Source organism: Coturnix japonica, chromosome 13 (genome assembly GCF_054131305.1).
Source record: "Coturnix japonica strain WE chromosome 13, WE-NBRP24, whole genome shotgun sequence".
NCBI classification, from domain to species: domain Eukaryota; kingdom Metazoa; phylum Chordata; class Aves; order Galliformes; family Phasianidae; genus Coturnix; species Coturnix japonica.
Window position 1 is genome coordinate 8,784,842 of NC_140675.1, and position 16,936 is coordinate 8,801,777.

The following is a 16,936-nucleotide window of genomic DNA, read 5'->3' on the forward strand; positions in this document are numbered from 1 at the left end:
ACGCCTCCCCGCCCGATTAACATTTTTTCCGCTCTTCAGGAACAGCCGTAAAGCGCCCGCCCAGGCCCTGGGCCCGCCCCGTGTAAAGGCGGGCCGGTGCCGGTGGCAGGGAAGGCCGCCAGCGCAGCGCCGGGCATGTGGCGGGGCCGGGAGGCGCCCCCGAGGGCCGCGGCCCATCGTCCGCCGCCCGCCATCCAGTTCCCTGAGGAGAGCCCGGAGCCGCGCTTCGACGGTACGCGGGGCGACCCCGTGGGGAGCCGTGGGCGCGTGGAGAGGAAGGGGGGCCTCCTTTTGCCGCGGGGAAGGTCGGAGCCCCGCCGTGCCGCAGCCTGCAGGAGGAAAGGCGGAGCGGCCCCGGGGGCCTCAGCGGTTCGGTTTGTGTAGAGGCGGTTCAAAACATTAGTCGTGATTAAGACCCTAATGAGCGTCTCGGCCTTCTTGTTCAGTAGCAGCCGGTGCGTTGCCTTTCTGCGAGGCAGGGATGTGTTGGAGCTGTGGGAGCGCTGCGGGTTTTGACTTTATGTGTGGATGGGGGTGTAAGAAGTGCTAACTTGGTTTGTGGCTTCTCTCCATCAGAGTCCGACGTGCCGGCAGAACTGCGAGTGGCCAACGGGTCGCAGAAGTTCGTGAACTTCACTTCGACCATCCAGAACCAGCTGCTGCTGGTGTCGTTGCTGGAGCACTTGTGCCACATGTACACACACAACCCCGTGCACTCGAGGTGCTTGTTCCGAAGTTAGTAAGAGCAGTTCTTCCTTACTGCCATTCATACCTGCATGGTCTGCCCAGGATTGCGGATGTCTATCAGTAAGAAGCTCTGGGCCTCATCCTGTAGGGCGAACAGCAGTAGCTCTCAGGAGAGGATGAATACTCCAAGTCAGCTTAATTGGCACCGAGGACCTCCGTTTTCTGAAAATAAAATAAATGAAAGAAATCCCAGTGCATTTGTCAGTATAAAGAACAGGCAGTTCTCTTTCTGCTAAGTCATGAGAGTTGTGTCACAGGAAGGGAGGCAGAAGCAAGATAATTAGCTTACGCTATGTGTTGATAGTAAATCAATCTGAAAACACAGATAAAAGAGGGGCTTGTTTATCAAGTAGCTGAGGCAAAGGCTACTCTGCATCTGCCAAAATTATGTTCTGTAGAAGTCAATTTCAGAAGTCCCTTATTTTCCAACAGAGTCCTCTGTTATAATTCTGGAGCATGATGTGAGATGCTTCTCCTGAAATCTGGTCTTTTGGCATGTGGCTTATCTTAGGTATTTTGTCCATTGAAGCACATGCTTAGTGTATTTAGAAACCATCTTTCATATTTTTCCTTGCTACACATGATTGTAGAAAATAAAAATAGCCTTATTATATTGCTTGTGTTTGAAGCCATTTATGGCGTTCTGTAGTAACAGGCAGCTATCATTTTTTCGTTCTTGAAATCTGACGTAGGTGTTTGTCTCCAGGTTTTGCTGTATCTTTAAATATGTAAAAAAAAGAACTTGCCAGAAAACAAAACAAAACAGAAAAAGCACAAATAATTTTCCTTAGGAGAGGATCAAACAAAAAAGGGACTTGCTGTCAGAAGTGTAGGTCACCCTGTGTCGGTAAGGTCAGCCTATGCTGATAGACCTAATGAAACCTGTATAGGTTAAAACTGCAAGTAATCTACAAAGGTAGTGCTGGCTGAGACTTAGACCGGTGTTGGACAGGGGGGTTGAATCTTTACTGTATAAAAGCAGAATTTCCCTTAGGAAGGTAAGACTGCTCTGCACTATGATGTGTACATACATACACTTCATTATAAAGACAAACTATTTTTGTCTTTGGATTGGAGGAAGGAGCACTGGATTTTTATCCAGTAGGGGCATTATACTTGTCTATTTCATTGATGTGAAATACATAGAGGGAAAATTACATTTTATCTCAACAGAGGTACAGACCAACCTATTCTGAAATCCTTTATCTGTTCTATAAAGAGCTAAGTTGGCTTTTGTGTAGAAGTATAGTCTGCCCTATACTGATATATCTATCGTGTAAAAAAATATCCAGCATTTCTGGAATTGGGAAAAAAAGAGGAAAAATTGTAGGAGCACCAACTTCCAGAAATATCTCACAATCAGCCATATACTTACCTACTTAATGACAAGTAATCATTAGAAATACCTTGCTTTTTTCAACATTGTAAAGATCAACTTGTACTGGGATATGTTATATTTACAAACAGTAAAATAGCAATTATGTAAAAATTAAATAAAGTGTGTGTTGGGGGGGGGTGTGGGAACATGAGAGAAAGAACTGAATTATCCCTAAACTTTCTAGGCAGAGCTTAGTAGGCAAAAGCACCCTTAGGGAGCCACTGCTGTGCTTGTGTGACCAAGGTCTGACTGTGTTCTGGTAACTTCTAGCTCTGCCACTAAGAAGACTCAGAGCATCCTGGAATTATTTTGGGGTTTTATTTAAGCCAGCAAATGGTTGTTGAGTCCTTATGGTCCCCCACTTATCACCTGAGGGCCTTGGTTAAGTTGTGGTTACTCACATGTCCCCTCTGGGGCCTGGGTTTGGTTCAGCCTGTACACCTGGCTAAGTGTGCAGCTGATCCATTTCCCAGTGTGCTTCTATGGCAGATGATAGTGCTTCATTGGTATAACTTAAACTGCTTTCCAAGTGGCAGAAACCCAATGAGTAAAATAAATACATACTGCGGTAATCACATCTATTTTGTGATTGTGGCTACTAAAGTCGCATTGGCATAGTTGGATTTTTTCCCCTTTTCTGTTGTATATAACTGTCCATAATAGCAAAATTTTAATAGCAAAATTTGCAATTCCCTGTAGGTTCACTTCAGTGTGCTTTATGTTAATAGAAAGATGACAGGTTGATTTTGAAGTGTTGGTACCAAAGAAAATCTTACAAGCAAGTTGAAGATCTTGGAACTCATAAATATTTCAAGTTCAGTTCCTTTACTGTCTTATGGTTGCACCCATCTCCAGTATTAGTTCTGTCACAGCACTGCTTAGCCCCGGCTGTGTAATATGCAGCATTTTGGTGTGGGTGAGTTCTTTACTACGGGTACTTAAACAAATGTGAGTTGATACGGGGAATTAGAATAACATGGTAGTGCCTCTTTAAACATGTCCTCATACTTGTAAGCATGTTTTGAATTGCTCTTTTCTCTGAGCAAATGTAGTACAAAGGTGAGGAGTGAACAGGTGGATGTTTGTATGATTCACCTGCTGAGATAAGAAAGAACAGGAAATGCAATGCAATGCATGGCAATTAGCTGCGTTATGCAAAGGGATTCCCCCCAAGCAGCTCTAGTTTGGATTTAATTAGCTTTTATTGCTATGGGAAAGGGCATTATGATAGAAGTGACTGAACATTCAGGATTTCAGATGCACTGTCTTTCAAGTATAGTTTACTTATTCCAGAAAACAACTGCTTACATGGTCTTATTTATTTAACGTGACCTTTTTCTGTTCCTTTGTGCAGTACTTCGACAGGCTTTTACGAAAACAGGTTTGCTCTCCCCTTTTGCCTTCTGTGATGAATTTAGTACTGTAAGACTGCAGCATAACAGAGCCATTACTGAGCTAATGAAAGCAGCTAACCGACAAGTACTTAATGGGGTAAGCTTTGTTAATTTTGTTTGGCAGCATCTGTGTTAAAGGATTAACACATCATTGCATCTAAAGAGTATTTTGTTTTGGGGTTCTTTTAATAGTGGATTAGTTGTTTTCAGTAACTATAAGTAGAATTCCAGTTCTACCTTGTCCATATTAGATGCAAAGACCTGTAGGTGCAAGTTGATTGTTTTTGAAACGAGAAACGTTTCCTTCTGTATTAAATAGTAACATTAAAAATGTTTTATTTTTTTCCTTTTTATACATAAGCAAAGTGTTATAAATATTGCTACAGCTCTTTTGTCAGCAATAGGCAGACGTGCGTTCTGACTTTTAACTGTTCCAGTTAACTGTACCTTTGTATTTATGTTGATGGGGGGCATGGTTTGTCGACTGTGTAATGGGCTTCAGGCTAAGTCAGACCGGTTTACTTATCTGTCTTCTTGAACTACGTCAGATAATGTTGGCTTGAGCATATTTTAGAGCTCTTGTTTTATCCCGTTTGCCAGCAGGAAGAGCTTGGAAGGGCAGTATCCACTCCAGCAGTGATGTTAGCTGGTCATTGGTAGGACAATACTTCAGTTTGGCAAAGTGCCCTTGAGAATGAATGGCTACCTGTAAACTTGTTTTCTTCTAAGAAAGTAGTTCTAGTTTCTGTTTTGATTAAGTTGTTTGTGGAAATGGCATGGTAGAACTATCTGTGTGGCATGTTTTTATGTTGGATTTTATTGTTTCATAGGATCTCGATAATGGAGATTCTCGTGCAATTAGGTATGTATTCAAAGCATTGAAAAGATATTAAACAACTTCCTCCCTAGCGTTCTGTGTGGATTAGTGTGCCACACTTTATATTTAATTTCTGGAACACAGAAAAAAGTGGAAAATTCTTGATTCTCACTCAAAATGGTCTGATGAAACCTCCTTTACTACAACTCCTGTTGTGGTCATACACAAAAATAAGAGTTACCAGGCCTACATTTAAATATATCATTTGAATACTTGCATTAACTTGGGCTGTGGATTTGTGGCATGTATGGTGCTCTTGCCTTGCCTTCCCGTGTTATGCTGCTGCAGACTGTTGCCTTTCAATATTCAGTATGACAATGCCAAGCAAACGGACTTTTTTTCTTTTCATAATGTAAGCAGTATTTCTGGATTGCTTGCAGCATATATAATACCTTCCTTAAAATTTGTAATTTAGTTTAATGCAGCCTAATTTTTGAACAGGGAAAAAGAAGTTCTCTTGGAAGCACAGACTTCACGATACTTGAATGAATTTGATGAGATTGCAAGATTAGGAAAAGGAGGATATGGCCAAGTATACAAGGTATTCTTTCCATTTATAACTTAACGGTTTATAACTGGTTTTTCTTTGAAGTTTAAATTTTCTGCTTAGTTTGCGTGCTCCAACGTTCCAGTTGTTGTTGCTTGAAAAGAAGGCAACATTAATTTGAATGTAATCTGTCCATGCCAATGCCAAATTGTCCTAAACACTGGTGGTGTATGGCCCTGCAGGCTCCCCAAGTGGGATAGGCCATATTTAGATGGCAGTTGTGGTCTCTCACGTGATAACCAATTAATTAGGTTAATTGGTTATCAGGGCCTATTGGCATTTTGTTTAATTGATGATGAGATAGCTGTAGAGATGAGTATTTCACAAAGTTTGGATTAGAAGTTTGCAGCCCTGAAAATAAGGCAAACGTATTGAATCTTTATCCTAGATAGCTAGGGCCTCGTCCCAGTTTAATTTTCTGATAAAAGCAAGAAGTTATCCATACAGAGTACAGAAATTAATTGAATACAGAAATTGATAGAAAATAGCGAGTTATTGAAACCTTTAGAAGTAACTGACTTAAACACTTTAACATCTAATTGTGTTTTGCAATTGTTTTCAGGTCAGAAACAAGTTAGATGGTCAGTTCTATGCTATTAAAAAAATCAGTATTAAGAAGGCTACAAGAAGAGATTGCATGAAGGTATTATTTATTTCATCTCCTCTCCTTTAACTCCCTGTTTGCTCTAACCGATTTTGATTTAAACATTAACTGCATTACTAAATTATCAAACCTTCCAAAAATATTAATTAAAAATGGCATTTACATTTGTTAGTCTGGGTTTCCAAAGATTTGCACTTATCTGTACCTAACAAAAAAAAAACAACCTAAGAGATACTTAGGTCCTTTCATTGTGGTATATTAGCTTGATTTTCATAATCTTCATGTATAAAAATCATAATTTGTTCTAAAGCTTCCAATTTTTTTCCATTTTTATAATAATATATATTATTTTTTAAGTAATATTTACATAATATATATATTTTTTCTTTCTCCCAGAAATTCTTATTTTTGGTATACTATAGGTTATCACAGCACTCAGAATAAGGAACAGCCCTACTGGGTTGTTGGTTTGTTTGTTTTTTTTTTCCTCCTTAGGTGCTACGAGAAGTTAAAGTGCTGGCTGGACTGCAGCATCCTAATATTGTGGGCTATCACACTGCTTGGATGGAACAGGTTCAAACAGCTTGCCCAAAAGGAAAGTACAGCATATTGTGCAATTCTTGCTGATCTGTTGCTCAGTAATGAATGAGGAATTATTAAAGTATTAGCTTTGCTTCTGGAAATATTTGGCAAGGATTTTAAAATTGCATGAAATTAAGTAAAATGCAATGCAAAGTTTTGACTCAGAAAGTAGTGTGTTAAGGAGAGGAATGAGTACATGGAAGTGAACTACTTCAACTACTGGAGAAAAAGTGATGAATAGGAGGAAAAAAAGCAACACAATTTGGGAATACTTGGAAATGTCATGGTTGTGGCACAGCTAGGCTAAATCTCCCACTATATCTCTTTCTACTCGGAAAACAGTTTTAAAACCTAAAAGAACCTTAAAAAGGTTCTTAAAAAGAAAAGGAAAAAGAAAAATCCAATCAAAAGGCAAAAAAACCCGTCTCTTATTTTGCTTTCTGCAAAATAAATTTGGCAAATGGAGTTCTGCAGTGACAATCTGGTTTTTTGTGGGTTTTTGTGTGTGTGGGGAGATGGGGGGAGGAGTACTGATTATTGTCTGTAACTGTTGAGAATTAATCTCCTTTTATGTTCATTTTACACGTTCCTCCCCTCCCCCTTCCCCCCTTTCTTTCCCCCAGTTTCTCTGTTCTCAGCTCTTCCCACACTTTGTCCTTTGGTCCTTTTCAAACTCTAATCTGTTGGTGACTTTTCTTTCTCGTTCTCTTCCGGAATTCAGCAAAATCTTTTGATCCTCACTTAGTGGGAGGTTTGCTTATCCTCTGTATGACCTTATCGCTTTTCATGTCAGTGAATTGATTTCCAGCCTGCTAGAAGCACAAAAGAAAATACCTAGTTGATAGTATAGTAAAACAGACAAGTCTTTTTAAGTCTGTGTTACTGAGAATCTTGAAGGATACAACTTCTAAGTGCTAGAAATACCTTGCAGGCGTTTAATGTTGAAATGGAACAGATGGGTATTGTGGTACATAATGGTGTTCTGTGGCTTAGAAGACCTTATTTCATATTTGCTTCTGATGTGTGCTAAAACAAATTTATTTTTCATATAAGTACACAATTTTGTTGAAAACTATTTCAGATGTTTTCAAAACAGCAACAAAGTGATGCAAAAGGGGGCGCCTTGTTTCTTTAGCTGTGTGTTATCTTATACTTAAGGACTAATTCTGAACTGCCTGAGTATTAAAGATCAAAGCTGGGTGAACATGTAGAGGAGCCAAATATAACAAATACAGAGATTTTTTATAATGTTTAATTTCATTTAAAGAAAAAGGAAGAACAGATTACTCAGGGTTGTTTCTTGGACTGAGAAATGACTTTTGCATTAGCAAAGAGGTATCTACAGATAAAGAAATTCAGAAAGATGTTGTAGCTTAAACATTAATTTGTAGTACATATGTGCATGTTTTGTTTTTTGACTTACCTTATTTATCTTTTCATGCAATAGATAAGACAATATTGAAGTTGCAGTCGTTACCCTTGGAACAGGAGAATGGCAAGTAAGTATTACACATCTCAGTGATAACATTTCTTTGTCTTTAATTCAAAGGGTTTTTTTTTTTCTTTCTTTTTTCTTTAAATAGCATTAAAAGAGTACAGAATTCAGCATGTGTTGCTTTTTACTTCCTAATTACAGCGAGGAAAAAGCGTTAGTGATCGTTGTCGTTGTTCCTGTTTTGGTTGTGTGAGCTGAAGAATGTTGCTGGATGCCCCTGCCTGCTTTGGATCTCACAATTTCAGAGTGCCTGAGTGTAGTACTGGGATTCAAATTGACTTCAAAAGCTTCATGGTATTTGCCAATGCTGATTAATACTGCAGAGTGGTTTTAGAGCAGTGGGGCTTTCTGTTTCTCAGAAGTGTTGATTAGCTGTTGTAGTAAGGAGATAGATAGAGTCCAATGAAAATATTACAGTGTAGCCTCCTAACTGAAAAAAAACGAATCATCAGAGTTCTGCCCAGTGAATACTGTGGGCTATGGCTGTGTGTATCTGTGAGCTGTCTGTGTCTGCTGTCAGAAATCCGTGCTGAGGGAGAATATAAAAAGGCTGGAGCCAACACTGGCAGCTCATGATCCTGAAGTTTTATGTGGGGAAGTAGCTGAACTCTTAACTCTGGAATACAGTTTGCAGTAAGAAATGAAGTTTTCAGAATGGTGTATTGCAAGTACGTGGCATAAAACTGTTTGTAATTAGATTTCTCTCTCTTTATTCTTTTCAGTGATCACTGTCACATTCAGAGTGTGGAAAGTGGTAGTTCAATTATTTTTGCTGACCTTACTTCACAAGAAGAAAAGTCTGGTGATAATACATATCTCAGAAATCCAGATAGTGAATCGGTGCAGAATATGGATGTAGGGAATGACTTCACTAACAGCAATAGTAAGGAAATATGTATGAAACCAAATATATGTGAATTACCCATAGAACTACAAGAAGATTCTGTCAGTAGTGTTGACTGTAGATCAACTGATTTAAAATGTGATTCATCATGTGGCCCTCCCTGTAGTCTGGAACTAAATGATGCTGGTGCTGGAAGCAAATCCTGCACTGAAGAGTGCTCTGGGAGTGACGTAGCTCTCTGTGGAGAGTTTGAGGTAAGTGCGGTTCTCATCTATCTGCTGTCTGATTTCACAAAGGTTGCAAAGGAAAATTAGGATGTTGCAGAAATTGTTTATAATGATAAATTTTGAAGGACTCTTATTGGAGCCAAAAGTATTGACGCTTATTACTTTGAGTAATTACAAGGGAACTGACCGGAGGAGCCGGTGAAACTCACATACAGCCAAGTCTCTGTATGTTAGTCATTTGGGGTCCTTTTGATGTTCCTACACGAGTAAAAAGTGCTCCTCCAGTGTTTCTGAGGGAAAAAAAAAAAAAAAATCCAACAAATTTGAACATTTCCAACATTCAGCAATGGTAACTAATTGAGATACTGGTAAAAGTGTCTGGGTGTGTAATGCTGTCCCCATCCAGTGTAAAATTACGTGAGAGAGGGGGAAGGAATGACCACTCTGCTTATGCTTCTTAAACTTTGTTGGCGCTTGTACTGCTGCAGTGTTTTGTACAGTGTGAACAGCTCAGGAGTGTTTCAAGCTTTTACTGTCAGTTGGAGTTCCCTCTTGAAATCTCAGACTTTGAAGGTGTACGAGTTGTCCAAATGGTCAAATGAACATGTGCATTGTCATAAACTGAGAATGTCTTTACACGTTTGTGTAAATAAATCAAAGTTCCATATCAGCAGGTTGAATTTTTTTGTTGTTTTATATCTGCTTACACTATTAAGTCAGAATGAACCTCCATGCAGTAAGTCTAACTGCTTTTATAGTCTCATTTGAATCTTCAAATATATATAATAAATCTAGCTGGCTGTTCTGTTAGCTTTGGTCTTATACCAATTGCTAAAATTTGAGGAAGAACAGCAGCAACAAAAACAAAGCCCAACCTAGACAGCATTGTGTCTGCTTTGCAGATGGAGTAATGTGTTCGTTGTCATTTGGGTAACTGAATTTTGGTTTCAGATAAATTTAGTTTCTGTTGTCTTTAAGGAAAATAATAAGGTGATACTGTTCATGTTATGTCAGCAATACCATGGAGCTCTGTTTTTCTGCTAGATGGAGTATCGTTTGATGCTTCATATACAGATGCAGCTGTGCGAACTGTCCCTGTGGGACTGGATTGCTGCCCGTAACAAACGATGCAATGAGAGAACAGAGGATGCTGCTGGTAAGATTCATAGTTGTTTATAAAATGTCCTTGATACAAAGCAAATACTGACTTTTCCCATTTGGAAGTCCATTTGCAGGGTATTTTGATTTAATTCAGCAGCTTATAATATGGATCTTAATTAGATGCCTTATTACTTTCATCTATTAGCTGTTAGTATTGAACCTTTGTATGATAGGTGTTGTTAAAAGAGACTTAAGCTCTTGAGCTTCAGACAACTCTAAAGAAAGTGTGCCAGAGCCATACTTGTTACTGACACAGAGTTGTGTGTGGGTGATGCTTCTTGTTTGGAACAGAGTTTTTAAATGAGAGAATCTGATCTTTCTCAGAAAGTTGTTTAAGAAACATATTTATTTTTTTTCATTCATAGCAGATTAGCAGAATTCAAGTCAGAGACAAATGGACTGATAGTGGATGCACTTGAGAGTTTTAATATACTTTAGAGTTTGTGATTGTTAAATTCATAGTCATACAACTGCATGGTGAGACTTGGAGAAATCTCTGCATGCAGATGCAGTGATGTTCCATGAGCTGTCCTGCATTCTGACCTTAGTGACTTTATAGTGTTTCAAAATACGTTCATAGGAGAACTGTGGGAAATTCCATCTTTTAAACCATGCTCATTCCATTAAAAATTTCTTCCACATCATAAATAAACTGGCTTCAGTGAGACATACTAACATAAACTTAAATTACTCATCAAAATTGACCCAAATAATGCATATTTTAAATTGGTTTAAGGTCCGTACCACCTTGTGGATGTCAGCTGGACAATGAAAATTTTTGAAGAGTTATTAGAAGGAGTGTGCTATATCCACAGCATGGGAGTGATGCATCGAGACATTAAAGTAAGTTTGTTAAGCTATCATTTGAGGCTAAAGAAAACAAAGATAACTTATGTGATGGGAGAACGAAAACAGCTTCTGAGGGGACCTGGGCTCTGAAATTTTGCTGCGTTGTAAATGAAAAATACTTCTCTGCTGTACCTTCACCACGGTTTCTTCACTGCAGGCATATTTTAGGTTACTTCACTTAAAAGTAAATTCTGATAAGCTTAGGAAAATATTTCTTTTCTTTTTATTCTTTTTAGTCAAGTTTTCCCTCAATTGCAAATCAACTCCTGTTAATTTCAAAATAGTTCCTGTCTAATTCCTGTCTAATATGAGGGACTGAAATTGTAAGTGACTTCACTGAAGGAATGAAGAGTTTATTTTAATTCCTATTAAATGTAATGAAGATCAGACTTAGAAAAAACACTTTGAATGCGTTGCAGTAGATGATTTTTGTATGTTCCTTTGTAGGTTTTTTAAAAACTGCCCTTGTGTTTCAAGTTCCAACTTACAGGCTGGCTTCAATGTGAAGTGTAGGTTGACTACACCTTGCTTTTTTTCCCCCTCACTCCTGCTTAACCTCTCATAATCCATTAGCAGTGAAGTGAGTGTGTATTCTGCTCTGCTTCCTTCAGAAGTTTTCTGCACCTGAGATGGCAGCTCTTTGAGGAAATCAGAGGAAATATTACCTTGGTAATTAAAGCTCTGCGAATGAAAATTTGGAGCAATTCAGAACACACAACATTTATCTTCATTCTGGATCAATTTTAATTTCTCTACAGGCTGTTCAGGCTTTACATTATTTCAGTTTGCCTTCCTGTTCCGTGTCATCACAGGCATATTTTCCTACATCCTGATAGCTGTATAATGAATTCCATACAGCTGCTGGAAGCCTGGTTTTGAGCCAGTACTTGTTGCTTTCTCCGTATATTCTTCTTACAGTGATCTTGCATATATCCTCCAGGGACAGTAATTTCTGTGATAATGTTAGAAGGGAGTCTTTCAGCATTTGGAATTCTGAGAACAGGAGGCCAGCGGGTAGATGTCCTTGATTGTCTCTTAACTTCAGTGGATATGAGAATCCCAGCAACTTGTTCATCAGTGCTCTGTCTTTTAAATGTGATCTCTTTTGAAGAAAAAGGAAGATTGGAGATTGCCCATCTCTTGTTAGACTCCTCATGTCTGCTTTATGCTCTAAAAGGAGATCGATTATTTCCCTTCTACCCCCTGAGCAGGCCTCGTGCACAGGTGTTCGTCCTTCATGATCTTGAATATTTACATTGGCTCCATTACTTAATAGTAAAGAGATGCAATCTGTATTGACACCTAAAATTCTTCTTGCTTTGGATGACGCTGCACACACTGCGATGTGAAGGGCAGTTCTGCCACAGGTTGCAGTAGTAGAATTGGTGTTTGCTCCAGACGCAATTAAAGCTGCTATTGCCTCTGTGTTCAGTGACCCTGCAGCTCTGTGAAGAGGCATCCAGCCTGATTTGGCTGTGTCCTTTATATTGAGACAGTATTCAAAAAGAATGTATGTAGGTGGAAAGGCATCATCAGACTGTTGACTTGAATGTGCGAGGTGGTCATGTTTGGAGTGACTCATTTTGGGATTTATCTGATGTTTTACATTGTGCAACATGGAGACACTCTTCTGTGTTACTCTGTGAAGCTGGCTGATTTATCTGAAATTTGCCTGGAGTAGGCACTTTTAGTAGGAGATGAAATGCTGTGTAGCCTCTTGTTATTTCTGTAATATAAAACATAGGCTTCAAGTTAGTTTATTTTTATTAAGAAACAAAATACTTCTGGACTGGTGGAGTGTAATGTAGTAACAGGTCACAAAACCGAGCGAGCTCTATGGATGGCAGTGAGCTAAGAGCAGCTGAATTGTTAACTTATTTTTTCTAAACACAGCTCCTGTGTGCTCAGCAGGAATGTGACAAATGGCTACGCTTTGGGTTCCTCCTGTATTTCCCAGTTTTATAGCATTGAAATGTGTCAATGTAGTTTGGGTTTCAGGTCAGTGAAACTCTCAGAAAAATTGTAAGCAGGCAGAAGTTCCACTGCATCTGTGATACAATCTAGCAGAGCTTCTGGATGTGTGGATTACAGTTTGTTATGGGTCAGTTCTGTCATCAGGTTTGTTGCAAACCAGCAATATTAAGCAGCTCTGAGGACAAATTAGTCATTAGCTGCGTGAACTTGTGTCTGATTCTTGCCTCTTTTTCTCTGTTCAGCTTAGGAAATGTTGTTCAAAAAATTACAGTGATAAGTTTTCAGTTTCAGTGCTATATTCAAAAATAAGGAGTCTGAGTCAACAGGTACTGCTTCTGCTTCTGGCTGCTATTTGCACTAATTACAGACTGTGTACTATTCCCTACTCACTCTTACCATTCTGTGCTTGATTTACTAGATCTGTTTTAAACCCAACAGTTTGTCTTATGTTTTACACTTAGTGATTCCTTGAATCGAAGACACTCCAAATTTTCAGCATTCTTGTCAGCTGTCTCTGCACATGATTCCCCTTCTCTCATGTGTTATTCCAGCTGGGGATATTCTGTGTTTCAGTGATTGTATTTGAGATGAGAGGCAGTATTGAAGGTGGCAGTTCATTAATTTGTGCAGGGCCATGTAATGTTTTTTCCTTCATCTCCCCTTCCATTGGAGACAGTGGGGAAAAAGGAAGTTGGTGATGCACAGTTTGCTTCATAAACCAGTAATGAGCATCAAATTGTCATTTTTAGTGTTGTCTGCTACCACTCTTGAACAGTAAATCAGCTCAGAGATAGTGGATGTATCTATAGAATTGATTTTTCTTTCATTTGCGTTGTAATGCTGATTTGCACTGAATTCCTCCTGCCTGTTAAGACCTGCAAGATCCTTTTACAGTTCTTGGCATTCAGGCCTCATTTTTATTTCTCTGCCAGCAAACTTTATCTCACTCTTTTTCTATGTCATTTACAAATACATTGTTTGGTGAGTTCCTGGCAAAGATAAATGAGATAATTGCTTGTTGATATCCGTCACTGTGACCATTTATTGCGATCCTTTCTTTCATGTCTTTAAATGGATTACTTTCTGGAGGGACCTTTCCTCTTACCCCACTGCAGCTGAGGTCAGTGACAGATTTCCTTCTGAAATTCATGTAAATCTGAGACCTTCAGAGAAACATGAGACATGGAAGCCCTGCACTGTGAGTCCCTATGGGCTTCTCCCCAGAGCAATGCTTACTTATGGCTGCAGTTCTAGTGGCTTCTTTATAATTTTACTAAGACTTACCTGATCTCATTAGAGACCACAATCATTTAATGTTTCTCAATTACTTTTTTCATTAAAATTATATGTGTATATATGTATATATATAAAATAAATACATATGGAATGGTTACCTGGAGGGAGAGCAGGTCTGTGAGGTGGGAGTCCTCCCAAGCACTCACTATTTAACTAACAGATGGTAAAGCTTTAACTCCTGCCATTTTCCATTATTACTTCATGTAATAATAATTCACAGCACAAACACTACATCCTCTGCCCTCACAAGAACGCAGGGCAAGCACAGGCGGTGGCAGGGCTGCAGGCTGTCCAACTCACTGCTACTGACAGACAGGGAAGATGCAGTTTTTGTAATAACGATCCATAATCAGAACTGAAAGGTTTGGTCTCTTCCCTTTGAGCAGTGCCTTTCTTTGTGATGTTTTGGACTGGTTCTAGAACAGCTGTGAAGTAACTGCGCCATTCAGTGCTGCGTTTTAAAAGTATTACAAAGCAAGCAGAAGTCTTAAAATCTGAGGGAAGGCTTCTGTTGTTTGCTTTGTTGCTGGCGCTGATCATTTAGTGGAAGAAAATGCCTGTATGAAGCAACATTGCTTTCATTTCTCTTCCAGCTGCACCTAAGTTGAGAAACTGCTGCAAAATGCAGTAATTGGATACTGTGCTTTCTTTTATGTGGCAAGTATTTCTTTGCATTACACGCGTGCTGCTAACATGTCTCAGTCATGCTTGTAGAGCTGAAATAAATTGATAATTCACTCCTTCAGTGTTCTGCAGGCAGTGCTCCACTCAGCAGCTGCTCCCATTCCAGCTTTCCAAGAATGCAGCACTTTGCAGCTGTGCTTATCATTTAGAAAAGTGTCTTCTTTTACGTCAGGTGTTGTCCAATGATCTCAGTACTGATTTCTGCTTTGTTAGTTGGTCTCACTTGCTGTGCACTCTTGCCTGTTAATATTACTGTTCTGAAAAACTTCCATTTCCTGCTGAGAAGAAAAAAAAAAGTACAAAGTCTTTTTGCTAAATCTTTTCTTTTTCCTGTTTTTTCTTTTTTTTTTTTTTTCCTGGATCCTCTGTATACAGCCCTTCTGCCCACATGGCCATTGGTAGTGAATAATTTGCTACACTCTTATTTTCTTCTGTCTCACTAATGAAGAATCATTGTCCTACACATCTGAATAACTGGATGCAACAGGTTTTGAAACAGCTGAGTACAACTTCAGCAATTCATAATCCTTTACATAGATACCGTTTGATGCTTTACACTCTTATTTTGTAGCCCAGAAATATCTTTTTGCATGGATCGGATCATCAAGTTAAAATAGGAGACTTTGGATTAGCCTGCAAAGACCTCCTTTGGGATGACGCCGACCAGTGGTTTCACACGGAAAGGATAAATGGTGAGAGCAGAAGTATTTGTAGGTTTCAGTGCTTTAAGTTTAAATCATATTTAAAACATTAGTAAGTCTAAACTTGCATTTTAAAGGACTGACACATACCTCAGGTGTGGGGACTTGCCTGTATGCTTCACCAGAACAGCTGCAGGGCTCTGACTACGACTTCAAGGTAGGTTTTTGTTTTTACTCCTTCTCTACAAATACAGTTAAATGCTATTATCTGATAAGGTGCTGATACTCAGATTGTCCAGGGTGACACCTTATGTCTACCTGCATAGCCTGAAATGTAATTTATCAGAAACTATATGCTTAATTTTAATTGCACCATCCATCTGAAAACAAAATCTTACAGTAAAATATTCTTATTTCTGTAAGCCATACTTAGGACAGATTATAGGAGTAAATCCTCTCAGTGATACCACAGTTGGTTAATCTTCCTCCTACTGTTACTCCTGTTTTTTGCTGAAACACAGATTTCAGCTTTGTCTGCTAAATGTACAAGTTGTGTTTCTGAGATCATCTTGAGGAATCTGTACAGATTTGAATTTGAGTTATGTCAGTAATGCCACAGAACTTTTCTTATCATTATGAAACTTCGTCATAAGCCTCATATTGTAACACTTGTGAGATGAAATCTGGTAGGTCCTTTGAAGCAGAAATTATCCCAGAGCTTTTTCTTCACCCCTTTTCTAGTCAGACATGTATAGCTTGGGCGTTATCCTGCTAGAACTCTTCCAGCCATTTGGAACAGAAATGGAAAGAGCAGAAGTTATAACAAATGTAAGCAATGGCCATGTTCCTCAAAACTTCTCCAAGAAATGGCCTGTTCAAGCCAAGTACGTAAAACTTCTCACCAGTCAGGTATCCGCAGAAAGACCAACTGCTGCTCAGCTTCGTGAAAGTGAGCTGTTCCACACCACAGAACATGTAAGTACTGCCAATAACATCAGCCTTCACAGGATAAAAAAAAAAACTAAATTGCTTTGTAACAATCCTCTTACTTTTCCTGTCTGTATTGTGCCTGTTTTTTAAAACTTAAAGAGGATTGCGTGATTCAGATTTTAATTCCCTATTATGACATTTAGGTCACTGTTTCCGAGCTCTTTTAAAGGAGAAAAATAGCCATTGAACACAAAACTTAAGAATGGACACTTGATTTAGACAGATTGAGGTTTTTTTTTTCAGTTCTGCAGTCTTTGTTATAATTATCCCTTTCGTTTCCACCTGTAAGATGCTGCAGAATCTTATTTGTAATTGACTATAGATGCGGACTGACGAGGATTTATCCCTGCCTGTAAATAAATCATCTGTCTCACATCTTCAGGTTATTTCTAATCTACAGCAAAAGGTGAGAGAGCAAGAGGAAGAAATAGAAAAACTGAAAGAGAAACTAAGACTGCTTTCCACTGGACAAGATGACCACATGGAACAAGGTTCTCCAGTTTAAGTACAGGAAGAACACAACTATTGTATATTAAATTATAGAAAACTTTTTTTTTTAACATAAAAATTGTTCATTGCATTTTGATTTTCCTGTCTGTTCTTTAAACAAAAAAGATTCCAAATTAAATTGCACAGAAAAAAAAGT

At 38.8% G+C, this 16,936-nt stretch overlaps 2 protein-coding genes across 3 annotated transcripts; one reads left to right on the top strand and one right to left on the bottom strand.

The window, feature by feature from the left end:
• Positions 1 to 95: 95 nt before the first annotated feature.
• EIF2AK1 (eukaryotic translation initiation factor 2 alpha kinase 1) lies at positions 96 to 16,870 on the top strand. 2 transcript variants are annotated; one of them, XR_014933759.1, is made up of 15 exons: positions 96 to 232; positions 577 to 735; positions 3,480 to 3,616; positions 4,350 to 4,381; positions 4,838 to 4,937; positions 5,506 to 5,586; positions 6,043 to 6,140; positions 7,575 to 7,628; positions 8,347 to 8,722; positions 9,740 to 9,851; positions 10,593 to 10,699; positions 15,231 to 15,351; positions 15,438 to 15,517; positions 16,046 to 16,275; positions 16,673 to 16,870. XR_014933759.1 is itself a non-coding variant. In XM_085513798.1 (15 exons), the coding sequence occupies exons 1-15, from the start codon at positions 136 to 138 to the stop codon at positions 16,793 to 16,795; spliced, it is 1,911 nt and encodes a 636-aa protein (XP_085369924.1). In that variant the 5' UTR covers positions 96 to 135; the 3' UTR covers positions 16,796 to 16,870. The 2 variants fall into 2 exon arrangements, 1 of the variants encoding a protein (XP_085369924.1); XM_085513798.1 differs by having other exon boundaries at positions 16,042 to 16,275.
• On the bottom strand, positions 11,426 to 14,212 carry ANKRD61 (ankyrin repeat domain 61). Its single transcript, XM_032447676.2, has 2 exons — positions 14,074 to 14,212; positions 11,426 to 12,431 (listed from the first exon to the last, which is right to left on the bottom strand). The coding sequence occupies exon 2, from the start codon at positions 12,321 to 12,323 to the stop codon at positions 11,481 to 11,483; it is 843 nt and encodes a 280-aa protein (XP_032303567.1). The 5' UTR covers positions 12,324 to 12,431; positions 14,074 to 14,212; the 3' UTR covers positions 11,426 to 11,480.
• Positions 16,871 to 16,936: the final 66 nt, after the last annotated feature.

Excerpts from the sequence above, each read along its gene's own strand:
- EIF2AK1 (XM_085513798.1), top strand. The coding sequence starts at position 136 with ATGTGGCGGGGCCGGGAGGCGCCCCCGAGGGCCGCGGCCCATCGTCCG. Across the intron at positions 7,629-8,346 it reads TTGGAACAGGAGAATGGCAA|TGATCACTGTCACATTCAGA; the intron begins GTAAGTATTACA and ends TATTCTTTTCAG. Across the intron at positions 16,276-16,672 it reads TGTTCCACACCACAGAACAT|GTTATTTCTAATCTACAGCA; the intron begins GTAAGTACTGCC and ends TCACATCTTCAG.
- ANKRD61 (XM_032447676.2), bottom strand. The coding sequence starts at position 12,323 with ATGTTGCACAATGTAAAACATCAGATAAATCCCAAAATGAGTCACTCC.